The sequence below is a fragment of the Choloepus didactylus genome, chromosome 8, assembly GCF_015220235.1.
Source record: "Choloepus didactylus isolate mChoDid1 chromosome 8, mChoDid1.pri, whole genome shotgun sequence".
NCBI lineage: Eukaryota > Metazoa > Chordata > Mammalia > Pilosa > Megalonychidae > Choloepus > Choloepus didactylus.
In genome coordinates this window covers 122,206,674-122,223,754 of record NC_051314.1, presented here as the reverse complement: position 1 = coordinate 122,223,754, position 17,081 = coordinate 122,206,674, and the positions used below count along the sequence as shown (strand labels likewise).

General features: G+C 38.4%; 1 protein-coding gene and 1 pseudogene across 1 annotated transcript; both read right to left on the bottom strand.

Annotated features, from left to right (window-relative positions):
- Positions 1–8,192: 8,192 nt before the first annotated feature.
- Positions 8,193–9,131, bottom strand: LOC119543172 (taste receptor type 2 member 7-like). The gene has a single exon (XM_037847879.1). The coding sequence runs from the start codon at positions 9,129–9,131 to the stop codon at positions 8,193–8,195; it is 939 nt and encodes a 312-aa protein (XP_037703807.1).
- Positions 9,132–12,926: 3,795 nt separating this feature from the next.
- LOC119542901 lies at positions 12,927–16,741 on the bottom strand (annotated as a pseudogene).
- Between the last annotated feature and the right edge of the window lie 340 nt (positions 16,742–17,081).

Genomic DNA, 17,081 nt, shown 5'->3' with positions numbered 1-17,081 from the left:
TATCACTACTATTTACATTTAGCCTATGGTAGTTTCCATAATTGCTTTTTTAAAGGTATGGCTGGCCTCTCTCTTTACCTGGATTTGTGTTCTATTCCCTAAACAGGTGAAGAAATTGAAGAAAGTCTAGAAGAAATATAGTTTAATCCCCAAGGAGAACCTGGAGGTCAGCGTGGGAAGAAGGGCAAAAATGGAAAGAAAGACCATGGTCAGCAGCGTGGCTGTAGCAGCCAGAATGCTGAGGGAGACGAGGAAAGCCCACTTGGTGGGGGTGGCCGAGGAGGCCGAGGAGGCTGAAGAGGCCAGGGAGGTCAAGGAGACCGACGAAGCCAAAGAGGCCAAGGAGGCCAAGGAGGCCAAGGAGGCCGAGGAGGCCGAGGTGGCCAGGGCAGAAGAGGTGGTCAGAATAGCCAAGGTGACCAGGGTGGCCAGGGTGGTCAACGTAGAAGAGGTGGCCAGGGTGGTCAGTGTGGTGGCCGTCCTGGTGATCAATGACAAAGTAAACAAACTAAAGATGGCCTCCAGTGATACCCTAGGTACTGATTTTATTAATTTCTCTTTAAATTCTAATTCTCTCTATTTGTTTCTGTTCTTTCATCTCATTTTAGTATCTTGACCTCCATCCCTTTTTCAACCGGTTGCCAAGATTTTTCTTTGCCAGGATTCTCCTTGTTGCAACTTTCCTCATAGAAAAGTCTTCTCCATTTCCATAGGAGGAAGTTTTACTTCCACTCTGACCTTCTTTTGACCATCTTATTCCCATACTATCACAGGGCTTCCCCAATGTCTTCCTCTCCCCTTCCTTTCCTCCTTTGCCTTCCCCTTCCCCTCTCCTCTGCTCCCTTCTCTTCTCCTCATCTCCTTTTCTTTCTCCCTCTCCCCCTACCCCTTCCTCCTCCTCCTTTTTTCTCTCTCTCTCTCAGTATGATGTCTTGACATTTTTAAATGGTAGAGATGTCAGGCATAGATCATGTCCAGGCCAATTTATTACTACTGTCTAAAATCCTGCTCTTTGTTTCAGAAAATTAAATTATCAGTTGAAGATCATGGAACTTTCAGCTGTGGAAACTTCTTGGCCTTTCCTTTCTCTGACTTCAAAACATCAATAAACTCATCAGCATTAAATCCCAGGCTCTTGTTTTCCTTCTAGGGTTAGGGTTGTCAGTCAAGGGACAAGAAGAATGGGCTAGGAGACACAAGGACTTTACCAGATTCCAAATGTTCTGTATAGATGCAGTGTTTTTGGGAGCTCAGATTTTTAAATTTTGTGAGGGCTTAACTACCACCAATACACTAAAAACAAACAGACAAAAAAGAAAACAAAAACAACTCATTCTTGAGACCAGTAAGGGAATTTGCTAAGTTCAGACAAAGTGAACAGATCAGAAATTAAATGCCAGTTTGTCTGGTTCATTATTCAGCACTTAGAGAATCAGATCAGATTTGGGGGAGAATTTTCAAAAACACAGTGATGAGGGCCTAGACTAAGAATCAGAACTGGTTATCTGTACATAACTTATCTTTTGAAACGGAACCATATGTCTGATTATAGAGTAGACAGAGACACCATGGTCACTGCCAATATCTGCCCAGAAATGCAAGAATTAGACCAAGCAAAAACTTGACCCTCCACCCTTTACTATGCAAGTGCTACTTTCTGTAAAAGCCAGATCTATGTGTATCTCTTCCTTCCTGGCACCCAATTAGTACATGTGTTTTAACTCATCTACTCAAAACTCGAATAGCTGAGAACAAAATCTTGCTGATATCCCCTGCATGAGTCATTCAGGCCATTTGAAGTTTAAGAACATTTGATACTGTGTTCAGACAGCTGCTAAGTATATCTATCCCAGTTTATCCTTGGGAACTAGGGAGATAACCATGGGGTGGGTTTGTGGGCCTCCTGGAACCACTGAGGAATTTGTCACCCAGCCTTCCTAAGCCCCCACTCTTACTGGAAGGTCATGACGGCATTTTGGTTGTCCTGATACCAGTGTCATGCCAAATCCTGTATTCAACAGATCCCAAAATATCTGATTGTCCCTCTTTCTCCTGTTCACAATTAAGTGCAGTTCCTTTTGGGAAGGATTGGGAAAACATATACCATGAAAGCTTGCAGTGGTTTTGCAGGGTCTTTCCTCACTGAGAACCAGCCTCCTCTTCAATAAGTTAACTCTTTGTAAACTCACCGTGCTTTTCCATTGCAGTGGCACCTTGACATTTCTTTTTTTATTATATAGCTCAAGAAACACCTTATTTGACTGTCTATCTATCCAAATCATAGGAACACCATTTCTATCAGCCATTGCCACAGATCCCTTTGGATCAAGGTCCCTGATTAGCACTCTGGCTAGATTTGCTGCCTGATATGGTAATGATGATTAAGTGCCGCACCTGGCAATTCCAACATACTCATTGATTTTGGGAACCCAATTCCTTGGCAGCCTCTCTAACCAACAAACTCTGTCCTACATAAGAGAGTTCATTACCGAGTTGTCAAAGATGCCAGAATTCCCCTCATCAGAATATTCTTTATTGCCTCAGTGAAGGGATATCCTGGGGAATTTTGGGTGGGTTCTCAGGTGTTATGCAGTAAATCCCTTCTGACATTCCCTTCTCCTTCAACTTCCTGATCTCTTGTGAATACTATGTCAGGGAAGTTATAGCAACTCCACCTTATGTACTAGGTCATCCTTATGTCTAAGCTTCACGGAGCCATCCCAACAGACAATTAGGACTGGCTCTATGAGTCCTGGCCAGAATATTGAATCCCAAGTCATGACTAAAGGCTCCCATGTCAATAAATTCTCCATATCCAGACTAAATAAAGAGGACCCCTTGGCTTACCACCCTCAAGGTCCATTCCCAGCATGTTCCCTAATTCCTGCTGGTTTATTAACAACATGTGCTAGTATTGGCTTGAAGGTATTTTCTCCGGGAACAGTAGCTGTACTTACCTGATTGGGCTGTGGTGAAATCTTGATCCTAAGCAATCCTGAGGAGAACAACCATTAACTTGCTTCAGGATTGAATTAATTGAACAGTTTCCAGGGTGTGGAGGAGCTGCTCTCCTCTTGCAAGGAGGAAGGGTCTTTTCTGTTGGCCCTGAGGTTTCAGGGAATCTAGGGGTTCCACGTTTTCAATTTCATACACCCAAACATCCCTATCCCAGGTCTGAGGGCTCCACCTTTTTCTGTTTCAACATTTGAACATAGCTGCTCCTGCAATTACCAGCACCTCGTATATTATTTCTGTCTTCCTAGCTAATGAATCCCTTCCATTTGTACTCAGTCATGGCATAATCCTACTTAAAAACAGAACCAATGAAAACAACACAATTTTATCATTGTTTCCATGCTCCATTCTCTACACCCCTTCATAATAAAACTTATTAAATGTTATATATTCTTCCTATTTCTGCTTCCTCACGTTTTGCTCCCTCCCCTTTGAATTCAGCTTCTGCCCCTACCTTTAACCATCATTGCTCTTGCTAAGGGCACCAATTATATCCATTGCCAAGCCCAGTGATTACCTTGCTATATCAACTTTACTTTTTCCTTTGCAGCATTTGACACAGCTGATCTTTCCCTCTTTGCAACAAAATATCTCTTATTTCCATGCCACATTTTCCTGCTTTCCTCTTATCTTCCTCATAGTTCCTTCTCACTTTCTTTTGCCAGTTCTTTCTGCTCAATGTCTCCAGGCTCCATTCTGGGACTCCTTCTCTATGAATAATCTTTTTCAAGTAATCCACTTGTATATTGATGACTTCCAAATTTATATCTCTGATCTCTGTTGTTCATTACAGATCCATATATCCAATTCGCTATTTGATGTCTTCACTTGGACATTTCATAGGCCTTCATACCTACAATATGCACAAAATGGAATTTTTGATTTCTAGTCTTTCATTGCCATTAACAATTCCTCCCTCAATCTTTGGTAGCAGTATATCCCCAATTGTTTAAGTAACAACAATCTAAAAGTTTTTTTTAATCCTCTTTTCCTTCAATTCTCTCCCTATATCTAGTTAATCTACAAGACCTGTCAGCTTTATCACCACATTATATGGACTTTACCCCTTAACAAATTGCCTACTGCCACCATCCAAATAGATATCTTATAGATGACTTATTACAATTCAAATAATATTCTCCTGGGGTGTAGAGATGATCTGTATTGAATCAATGTTTCTTTTGATAGTTTGGACATTTTAACATCTCAACACGTACAATTATTTTTTAATTTTTAATACTCTGATATTATTATTTACTAAATTACTTAGATTTTGCTGTGTAACAAAATATAAAAAAACCTTACAGGCATGAAAACAATCATTTACTAGCTCATGACTCTGTAGATCAGCAGTGTGGACTAGACTCAGCTAAGCAGTTCTTCTGCTGGTCTCGCCTGGGCTCACTCATGCCCTTGCAGACAGCTGGTAGGTTGGCTGGGGGCTGGCTGGTCCTGGATGGCCTCATTTGTATGTGTGTGGGTGACCACGGCAATGGAGTGATAGGCCTCATGTCTCCAGTGTCTAGCAGGTTGCTCTGTGCTTTTCCATCCATAGGGCAGCAGGGTTATAAAACACAGCAAGACAGGGAACAAGCTCCAGTGCACCAGCACATGCCAAGTTTCTGCTTATGTCATGTTTGCTGATGTTCCATTGACCAAAGTAAGTCATATGGGCCAAACAAAGATTCAAGGGGTGGAGAAATAAACTCCACACCATTGCATTTTTTTCCTTAGTATTGAATTATAATCCTCCTCAGGGAAAATTAAAGCCACCTTGTTGCAGACAGCATGAAATATACAAAGTGATAAAATCTATGTCTCTAATTTCTGACTACAATGAAGAGATTGGATAGTGTATGGGGTAGGGGTGGGTAGTGCAATCAGTTAATAAACATTATGCATAGTGCATGTTCAAGCAATGTATGTAATTTAATTTGGGGGGGGGAGGGTTGTGTTCAATTCATGTAAGTCATAGTCCCTTCACTCAAGGACACTGAGTTGATTCACTCAAGGACAGTTGATTCCAGAGACTACATAAACGCATGTAAAAGGTCATACAATAAGGCAGTTTATGATAAGCACTATGAGAATGGCCCAGCTAAGAATTCTTGGAATTTTCCAAAGAAAGAGAGCACTGTGGAATGTGTGTTTAGGGGATGGGAAAACTCCTTGGAGCATTTCTCCAAAGAAGATATGCAAATGCACAATAAGCACATGAGAAGATACTCAACATCATTGATCATCAGGGAAACGCAAATTAAAACAACATTGAGATATCATTTCACACCCACTAGAATGGCTATTATTAAAAAAAAAAAAAAAAAAAAACCCAGATAATAATAATTGTTAATGGGGATGTGGAGAAATTGGAATCTTTTTACATTGCTGGTGGCATTGTAAAATGGTACAGCCATTGTAGAAATCAGTTTGGCAATTCCTCAGCAAATTGAAAATAGAATTACCATATGACCCAGAAATTCCACTTCTTGGCATATACTGGTGCTGGTTTGAATGTATTATGTCCCCCAAAATGCCATTATCTTTGAAGTAATCTTGTGTGGGCAGACATATTAGTGTTGATTAGATTGTAATTCTTTGAGTGTTTCCATGGAGATGCAACCCACCCAACTGTGGGTGATGACTCTGATTGGATAGTTTCCATGGAGGTGTGGCCTCACCCATTCAGCATGAGCCTTGATTAGTTTACTAGAGCACTATATGAGCTCAGACAGAAGGAGCGAGTTTGCTGTAGCCAAGAGGGACACTTTGAAGAATGCACAAAGCTGAGAGAGTAGCTGCAGATGAGAGACAGTTTGAAGATGGCTGTTGAAAGCAGACTACTGCTCCAGAGAAGCTAAGAGAGGACAAACACCCCAAGAGCAACTAAGAGTGACATTTTTGAGGAACTGCAGCCTAGAGAGGAACATCCTGGGAGAAAGCCATTTTGAAACCAGAACTTTGGAGCAGACACCAGCCAAATGCCTTCCCAGCTAACAGACATTTTCCGGATGCCATTGGCCATCCTTCAATGAAGCTACCAGATTGTTGATGACTTACGTTGCACACTTTATGGCCTTAAGACTGTAACTTTATAACCAAATAAATCCCTTTTATAAAAGCTGATCCATTACTGGTGTTTGGCATTCTGGCAGCATTAGCAAACTAGAACAATACCCAAAAGAATTGAAAGTAGGGACTCGAACATACACGTACACACCAATGTTCATACAGGCATTATTCACAATTCCCAAAAGATGGAAGCAACTCAAGTGGCCAACAACAGATGAATGGATAAACAAAATGTGGTATATACATACAATGGAATATTACTCAGCTTAAAAAGTAAAGAAATTCTGATACATGTGACAACATGGATGAAACTTGAAGACGTCATGTTGAGTAAAATAAGCCAGGCACAAAAAGACAAATATTGTATGATCTTGCTGATATGAAATACTTAGAGACAGACAGTAGATCATCTGGGAGGAAGAGTTATTACTTAATGGGTGCAGAGTGATGAAAAAGTTTGTGTAATGGATGTTGGTGGTGGTAGCACAATATTGTGAATGCAATAATACAACTGAATTGCACCCTTGAAAGTGGTTTCAATGGGAAATTCTGAGTTGTACTTATGTTACTGGGATAAAAAGTTAACAAAAAGTACTTTAAGCAAAATAGTTAAAATATAAAATAAAGGCCAGATGGTAGAGATTTCTGTGATTACTTTGCTCAAAGAACATTTGCAATTTCATTCCAAATTCAGCTCCTAATGAACTAGATCTCACTATAATTATTACTCAAAACCCAACATTAACTTTAAAAATCAAAAGGGCCTTAAAATTCTTCAACTGGGTAAAGATAGATTTCTCCATTCAGTTTTTAATGTATCACAGAGTATGTAGCACCTGTGAAACTTAATAGGGGAGTAGTGAGAGAAAAGGCTAGAAATGTGATTTCAGACAAATTGGAAAAGAACATTCAACACCAATTTCTCTGTAACAAACACTATAGTTACGGATTAAGGGTAGCTATTGAAGATTTTCAATGAGAAAAAGAAGAATGGAATGGAAACAGAATTTTAGGAAGAGCAAATTGGCCTTCAGAAGCCTGAAATACTTATTTTTCAGGGCTGAGTTTAACTTAGGCATGGAAAGCAATCAGTGTACTATGAATCACATATGCAATCTACTGTTATTATCTGTCCCAGTCCTTTGGGGACTCCTCACCATCCCCGAACATGCAGAATTCATACCTATATTAACACCCTTGAACTTAATGAACACCTTCTTGGAACACACTTTTGTTTTATTTGCAATTCCTACCATCACTTGATCTCTATTTCAATACATAAGCTTTTGGCCGAAGATCTCATTTTATCAGAGTAATTTTACAAAATGCCTGGAGTGCTCTTAGTTTGCTAAACATAAGCTTACACATGTCTTTTATGGAGAAATGTCCTTTGATAAGCAATATGTAATTCTATTTAAGCTCTTTCTTTAGCCAATCTTATTTTACAGAAATTTTCTACATCTACTCCCCCTCCCTCATGCTTTATGGAGTGTCTTTCTTCCATTAACCTATCATCCTAAGATAACCTTCGAACTATTGTGACAATATGTATTCTAATCACAATTTATGTCCTAATTGTGACTATAATCAGTATTAATTTCTGCTACATTCATAGAATCCCACAGCATTTGATTAAGAACTAGAAAAGACCCTACTGATTCTTTTCCAAAGGTGAAACTTAGTTGATATAAGAAGAAAAACCTAAGTAGGACCGTGAGGATGTGCCAGCTGCTTTTCAAGGCAATGCAACCAACAGCAAGATGCTATTGCAGTCGTTCTGAATTGGCCATGCAACTTTGCGTTGGGAGAAATGATTTAGAGCTATGAAAATGTCCTCCTTCCTCACAGTTAATATTAGGGTATTACCTTCTATTTGTTCTGAAACATGTTTTTAAAAACTCTGAAGGTAGGGATGAAGAGGGGGAGGGGAAGATGCAGTTTCTTCTTTTAGCTTCTCTCAGAGAGATTCCTTAAATTACAAGTATATTAAATAATTTTAAGAGCAATTCACCATATAAAATCAATATTAATGGAGGAGTTGAAGAAAATTAAGAAATGTGTCATCTTTCTTTGGAAATGATAGTTTCTCTTCAGATCAATTTATGTTGTTAGAATTTTCTTGTTTGTAGGATATACTTTACTTTCCGCAGCACCCTTTGAGATGCCAGCCTTAATTTATTGTTCCCCAGAATTAGGATATATGAGTGGCTTGTGGGATAGATTAGAGCTATCAACTCACCAAGGATCACAGCTATTTCAGTCTCTGGCATAAAGTAGCTGGAGGTGGCTACAAGAAAGGCCAAATAGTAGACGAAGAAGAGGAGGAGGAAGGAGACGAGGGCTTTCATGGCTCCCACGTGAGCTGCTGTGCTGGGGTCTCTGTACCCTGTGGCGCTGAGCTGCAGCTGCCTGGTGTGTCTCCACAGGGAGAGGATCAAGAGGAGAAATGAGATCAGGGACACGGAAAAGGGGAACAGCGTGAACAGGTTGAGAAGAATCTTGGTGGAAGCATATTGGGCTTTATTGTCTCTGCATTTCAAAGTTAAGTTTCTCTTCCACCTTGCCTTGACACAAAGCCTGAAGTCATCATTGAAATTCTGAGTGACCGGAAGGCTAACAAACATAGAGAGGGCCAAGCACCCCAGCAGGATCCTGAGAGTCACCTTGTCGATTCTCCACTTCATCCAGAGGAAAAGGGGATGGGAAAAATGAGCTATCTTGAGGAAATAGAAGACACTGAGGCAGGTGGCATAAGAGATGCTTAAATGGTTAGTTAGTGTCCAGAAGAAGTCAATAATTATCATTTGTTTACTGGTGGTATAGACATCTGGGTACAGCACCAATATAAAACAATCTAGTAGTAGTATACACAACAGACCAATTCTGGATAGGGCCAGACTTGTGAGGATTAAATCAATGGAGATGATCTTCCTGTTCTTGATCCAGTCCACGCAGTTTACCAACCCAATGAATGCATTTCCTAAGATCCCTACTGAAAACACTCCAGCCACCATGAACATCAAGGTGCTCTCCACTTTACCTGACATGCTGGAAATAGAGAAATATCCAGTTTTTAGTTGACTTGATTTAGTATGATACCAACTGCTGTTTCTTATATTCTGCTCTAATTTTCTTTACCTCTTTTATTGTAGTCTGTCTTGTGATGGAGACTGGAATGCTAAGTGGAGACTGTAGATATCTTCATTAAATCCTAATTAGTCTTGACAATGTGGCTGGTGATCCCCAGTCTAGGTATTATAGGTCCTTTTACCTCCTCAGCATGTTGTACTTTTCCACATATGGTTAATTCAGGCTGAGCTGTGTTTACCAGGATGCAAATTGGGTTGATTCCCTTTCGTGTTTCCGCATTGCCTTTCTGAGGCAGTTTAACGAATTTGGGATTTATTTTTCTGTGATGCATTCTCATAATAGGGTTTCCAGTTTTAGCAAATAAAAATTCAGGATGCTCAGTTAAATTTGAATTTTGATAAACAATGAATGATTTTTTTAGTGTGTGCCCCAAATTTCATGAAGTTAGTACTTCCAGGAAGTACTGAAATTGAAATTTAACTGGGGGATACTGTATTTTATCTGGCAAACCTAAACCTCAAGGATCTGCTAGAAATTAGAAAATGGACAAAAATTGAAATTTGTGGAAGAATCTTCATTTTGTTGATGAACAGTAATATTGATTATTGGTAAAGAATTCAAAGTTTTGGTACATATTCAGAGCTGCATATTTTCAGGGAATTTAAAAGGTTATCACTGAATATAGATTATTTGGTTCCAAGAGAAGTATTTCTCAAAGTTGTTCAGATGGGCAATTGTATGCCACAATCTCTCTTAAAATAATACTTTGCCTCCTAAGTCAAGCAACATTTGATGGTTACTTAGTGTGTGATGCTATATATAATAAGGTACATAAATGATAAATCAAAGTATTGGTTACCTTTAGATTTTCCCTTTCATTTAAGATGTTTTCAAGTGCAGTTGTATGTACAAGAGAGGAGGAAAAATGCCTGCGTTTCATTCTATCGTCTACCTTTCTTCATACCAAATTTTTTCTGAGTATCTAGCCCCTCATTCTTTCTTTTTTGTTAGGCAGGAGGGGACTGATGGTTAAATTTACCTCATGTCTGCAAGCTAATTCTTATTTTGAAATAGATCGTCTAATTTAGAATTACTGAGAAATACTTTGCTACATAGTGTTTCCACAGAATAATACTAGGGAGCTCACACCTTTCCTGGTAATGCCTGCCTCGTCTTGTCCATCCTTGAAGGACAAACCTTCATTCTTGAGACACAGCCCTGAGTTTTGAACAAACTGCTTCATTATGTAGCCATGTTCACACAAGACTACCTTCCTCTGATTTGGAAATGGTCTCTGACCTAGGCATAGCATTTTCTTCTCCACAATGTGTCCTAGTAAATAACATGCTCACAGTAACTATGATGATACCTTCACCTGCATATAGTTTTGTTTTAATGCATGTAAGTTTACATTTTATGCATGCCAGTGTCGTATGGCATGGAGGATACAAAAACGCTATTGTTAAGAAAAAATAAATTCTATAAGAGAGCATTTTTGTCACAAGCAGACAACTTTTAACCCCAGTATCATTGAAGACATTTGCTGTTGTGAAATAGAAAAAAACAAAAGACAAGAACAAAAACATGGAAAAAAGTACTTCAGACTAGTGGAGGAATAAGCTTCTTGGAAGTATTAATCTTATAAAACATTTCTTTATTTCACCGAAACCTGCAGAAGATAATAAAATTTATCCCAACACAGAATTTACAGGTCCCTGATAGAATATGTCAATATATTCCATCAAAGGAGTTTCAATTCTTCTGCCTTGCACAGCAAAGATAAATATACATAGCTAGGGTATAAGAAATATATCCAAAGAGATTTATGTACCCAGAGCTGGAAACACCACTCTTTTACAGAGTGAATTTTGCCTAATTGTAAGCCAAAAAAATGGTAATAATCAGGAAATTAGTATTTTATTTATAACAAAATGAAATAAGTTGACTGAAATGGACCAGAATTAGAAATAGAAAATGCTGGGAATAAAAGTCAAAATGCGTGGCGGATTAGAAGGGACATGACTTATACGTGCTGGGCCAAGTGTTTCAATCACACTCTAGTGAGGAAGGGTTTGATGCTCACAGTAGCACCACATTTTATTAATGGCTTTTGTTTTTCTTCTATTTTTTTGCAATTTACTCTGTATGTATGTATTATGGGCATACATTACTTTTTTAGTAGCAGTATCTAGTTATTCCAAAGCATATGCTAATTTTTTCACAATTAATTTCTTTTTTAAAGTCCTTATGAAAAGAACCCCTGCAGGACTTGTTAAGGAAAGGAACCTGAGAGAAGCAATCTGACTGATAGTTAGTTATCCCCATCCTTTTATCCAGACTGTGAAGAGGAACTTAGGAACACCCCTTGGAGTGAGATGTTTGAATGAGTGCTATTCTATCTGGGTGTTATAGGAAAAGCAAGTTATTTGAGAGGAAATTTAGTTTCAAAGGAAATGAATAGGAGATGCCAGAGTAAGGTTAACCAGGAAGTATTACCTGGGAGACCACCTAAGGCATCACTCAATTAGCAGAGAGCTGATATACTTAACCAGGAAACTGAACCCTTCACAGGGGGAGAGCTGAGGGTCTTGTTGACTCAGCAGAGCCATGAAGGTGCACAATCAGGGGCCAGAAGTGAAAATGTATGATTAAAAAAAAGAGAAAGAGAGAGCAAGAAATCAGCAAGGGTAGCTCATGTGAACTTTGCCGATGGTCCAAAGTAAAATCTTAAAGGAGTTAACTAGGTAATACATATCTAACATTTGTAGTGAGAGGACAAAAAAAGAAGTGTGAATTCTTTGAAATTTTCAGAGAAAAGGGAGTGTGAAAATGAGAATGTTTGGGCTATAAAGAGACATAACAGATGTATTTATTAGTTGTTCTAGTTTGCTAATGCTGCCAGAATGAAAACACCAGAAATGGATTGGCTTTTATAAAAGGGGGTCTATTTGGTTACACAGTTACAGTCTGAAGGCCATAAAGTGTCCAAGGTAACACATCAGCAGTCGGGTACCTTCACTGGAGGATGGCCAATGGTGTCCGGAAAACCTCTGTTACCTGGGAAAGCATTTGGCTGGTGTCTGCTCCAAAGTTCTGGTTTCAAAATGTCTTTCTCCCAGGATGTTCCTCTCTAGGCTGCAGTTCCTCAAAAATGTCACTCTTAGTTGCTCTTGGGGTGTTTGTCCTCTCTTAACTTCTACGGAGCAGGAGTCTGCTTTCAATGGCCATCTTCAAACTGTCTCTCATCTGCAGCTGCTCTCTCAGCTTCTGTGCATTCTTCAAAGTGTCCCTCTTGGCTGTAGCAAGCTTGCTTCTTCTGTCTGAGCTTATATAGTGCTCCAGTAAACTAATCAAGGCCCACGCTGAATTGGCGGGGCCACGCCTCCACGGAAATTATCCAGAGTTATCACCCACAGTTGGGTGGGGTGCATTTCCATGGAAACAACCTAATCCAAACATCCAACCTAATCCCCACTAATATGTCTGCCCAACAGGATTGCATCAAAGAATATGGCTTTTTCTGGGGGACATAATACATTCAAACCAGCACATTAGTTTTTCAATAGATCGTAATAATAACACTTAAAGATATCCATCCAATATAAATGGATTAACTGGAAAAAATAACAGATCTATAAAAAAATTAGATTTTTTTATTAGAAATAAGATTTGGTTTTAAAGTCCACTAATAAAGCTATGATTTTTACATCACAAAGGCTGTTTTTTCCACATCTCAGCACACTGACAGATGACTACCTCAGCTTGTTATTTCCAAGAATTAAAATGAATGAATGACCTGAGGGATAAAGAGTTGCTATAGTTTCTCCAAACATCATAGCTAACTAGCTTTCTGTTATAAGGTAGCTAAAGGTCACCAAAAGAGAACATAAATAGTATATAAAGAGGAGGAAGAGAAATGAAGTCACAGTTTTCATGGTTCCTTAATGGGCCTCTGTGCTGGGGTCTAACAGCCTGCAGCAATGAGCTTCATTTGCTCAGTGTGTCTCAATGGGGACAGAATTAAAAAGAAAACTGAGATAAATGACACAGTCAATGGGAAAACTGCCTACAGGTTAAAGAGAGTTGGTACATTAAAGTGTTGAATTTTACTCTCATGGAACATTTCAGTGGTGTATCTGTTTTCCAATGATATGAAACCTATAAGCATAACCCAGTATCCTTGTTAGTACATGGCTGATCAACAAGGCGTTGGCCAAGCACTCCAGCAGGATCTGGTGTACTGATCTGTCAATTCTCTTCTTTAGCCAGAGAAAAAGTGGGTGGGAGTAATTGGCTACCCCAAGGAAGAAAAAACATGGATGTAGATGTCAAACCAGATACGTAAGTGATGGATGAGTGTGTAGAAGACATCAATGACTATATTTAGTTGATCATTTTCATAAACCTCTAGGTAGAGAACCATTATGAAGCCATTAAGTACCATTACACAGAGCAACAAATTCTGAAGACAGCTAAACCGGTAAGGTTGTAGTTGATTGAGATCTTTTCTTCTTAACCAAGTCAATTCATTTTACTAGTTTAATATATCCATTTCCCAATATTCCCTTTATGAATTCTCCAATTATTATCATTATAAAGAAGGTATCTTCTGTACAGAGCATGTTTGTAGAGAGAACACCTGATTTCAAATGTCCCTGCAGATGAGCTAATTTACAGATGGCAAATTAGAAAATGATATATATAAATTCTTTGAATCATGAAATGTTTTCATCTCTCACTTCTGAAATAGGATGTTTCTTTATGCATGAAGATCAAACCAACTGTTGTTCCAAACAAACAGCTTACCCAGTAATTTGCAGCCTAGGCAAATTATAATTATCATCCTTTAGTAAGTGACAATGGAAGCTTTTGGCTGAACCTGCTCTCATGCAAATGCAAAGAAATTTTATTTCATGAATTGGAAATAGGCTGCTTGCCTCAAGTTCTGCATAGTTGGACTTTTCCAATTGCATTTTGAATAGGGAGCCACAAAAAGCAAACAAAATCATAAATGTTTGATAAAAATCAAACTTCATAAATGAAACTTCATTTCATCACCACAAGTTATACATCATCTAGAAATCAGGTCTCCTATATGGAAATTAATTTTAGTTTTGGAAATGTTCAGTGCAATCTGATTGTAGATATTTAACATTCAGCCACAGGATAACAATTTTTGTCTCAATTTAAATGGTTAATTAGGGGATGATACAATACAGATCTATTTATAAATGACATGGTTTTATTAGGCAGGCACATGGTAATATTTACTATAAATTTGCTCTCTGTGCAGTCGGTTATTAGTAGTGAAAGATGTAAGACAAAGATTTGTTATCTTTAGTTTTAATATGAGAAATGCTCTCCAAGACAAGTCACTTTCTGAAACTTTGTTGAATAACAAGCGTTTTCATCTAAAATTAAGGAAATTCACACTTTATTCTAATTCTGATCAATTCCTTTTATGAGACTTATGATCTCACAATTCACATTATATTCATTTCTCTAAATGAGGCAATCACATAAACAAATAAATACTCTTTTACCAAAAACAAAAAAAAATTCCAGGGAACAGGACTAATTCTACTATTAAATTAGATTTATTTTTTGGGGAGAAACATGATTTGGCCCACAATGAAGTAGAATCTATGTACTACAAATCACAATAAACTAGGGTATTTCTTCTTGCATTTAAATAGTTCTCCATTGTGAACAGCATATGTAGTATTTTTCCTACTTCTTACATTTACCTAATGTGTAATAGGAAAGCATGAAATTCATAATTTTGAAAAAAAAAAGCAAGTTATCTATAAAATATCACTGGAAATAAAACAGAAGGAAGAATGAATCAAAGGAAAAAACATGGAAAAGATCCTGAGTCTGAAAGGGTAGAGAGAGTGTTCTGAAGAATCTTTCAGAACTGGATCCCAAAACTGCCATTGTCAGCTATGATTAATTATGGAGCATCCTGACCACTGTGGCTCTAAATCTTTCTCAAGGTGCTTCCAGTATAAACATTCCTAACCTAGTATGAACTCCCGTTTCCTGGTCAAACTTTCATTCTTGAGATCACACCTCTTTTCCTACATTGTATTTTGTCCCAGGCAGAATATCACCAAAGACTGCCCTACTCTCTTCCTGATCAGAACAAACTATTCCAGAAATGAAGGAGAATAGGGCAGAAAAGGCAAGGCTGGCGTTAGGTTCAGACAAAGTAGACTGTTTTTTTATACTGATTTTATAGGAACAGCTGATGTGTTCTAAAATCTCTTCCCCACAGACTGATTGCCTGAAACTTTCCACTCATTGACTTCATATTCCCAGCATATGGCAGAAAGAAGTAGAACCTCTTTGCATTTAGGCAATGATATGAATAATTAGTATGAGGTGTAGATAAGCTTCTCCTGCAAGGACAAAGAAAACATAGGGGTTCAATGATAGCATTCAATGAAAAAATAAGTCAGAAATGTGAAGAAACACAAAAGGAATCTTTAGAATAATGATAGATATTAATGGTTTCCAAAAGTACATAAGGAAAAAATGAATGCAGTCACTTGGGAGAAAGGAGAAAGTCTTTTGATGATCTCTTTCTCCTTTTATTCAGGATTCTCTCCAGGGCCCTCAAAGAAACAAAGGGTTTCCTTCCTTTGTGGAAACCCTTCACAAACTTTAGCACCTTCAGAAAAGCCTCCTTCAGCTTGCTGTTCCCCATCATCAGGAGGAAAGAATGGCTTGAGGGGAACATGACAGTATCATTCCACCAGATATTAACGTTAATTTTGCCTGAGGAATCAGAAAGCTAGATATGACTACAGGAAAGAATGCATAGTACACCAATGGAAAGGAGGAGGAAGATGATCACAGCTTTATGGTCCTCATGTGGGCCTCTGTGCTAGGGTCTCTGGGCCCTGTGGAATGAAATTTCATCTACTTGGTGTGTCTAAACAAGGAGTAAAGTAACTAGAGAAAGGAGATCAAGGATAGAATAAAGGGGACTGCAGCCCCCATGTTCAGGAAGATCTGTTTGAAAGCCCTATGGAATTTATTCTCTTTGAAGTTCCAAGGTATGTTTTTTTTTATGATTCACTCTGAAGTAATAATGGAAATCATCATTCAAATGTGTTTGCTCATTAAAATACTAATAAATAAGAGCATGAGAAAGTACCCAAGAAGAATCCCAACCTGTTAATCTTTAGCTTCATCAAGAGGAAAAGTGGGTGGGAGATATTGGCTATCTTGAGTAATCAGAAGATTGCTGACCATCTTGAATGATTGTCATTTGAATGATTGGTAAGTGTCCAAGAAACATCCAAAATACTCAGTAGTTCACCACTGGCATATATTTCTGGAAAGAGCACCATTATCACAAAAACCATCTAATGATAATTACATACAACAAACAGATTCTGGAGATGGCCAAACTGACTGGGATGATGTCAATCAAGGAGATATCCCTCCTCTTGAGACAGCCAATACAGTTAACCAGCACAATGAATCCATTTCCCCAAATCCCTGTCATCAATCAACCAGCAATCAGGATCATATATATTGCCTCTTTTGTACTTGGCATGTCAGCAGAGAGTTCTGATTTTGACTATCACTGATGATGAACTGATATCTAGCTTACCAGTGAAGAATGTTAAATATGCCTGCCACTTGGGTGATGATGCAGCGTCTTTCTCTGTACTCTTTGTCAGCCTTGAGTCAGTTGGGTTAAGATGGCCGGTTCTATTCTGGGTTAGAACCGCCTGAAGCCTTCACTGATTGAAGCCAGTGATTTCCATCATGTGTAGTGATGATCGAAAGGCTCTAAGATACAAATGAGAATGAATCTGATTTCCTGAATTTGAATAACCTTTCTCATTTTAAACTTTTTATATTTTGAATTCATCAATCTGAACTGTGGACCA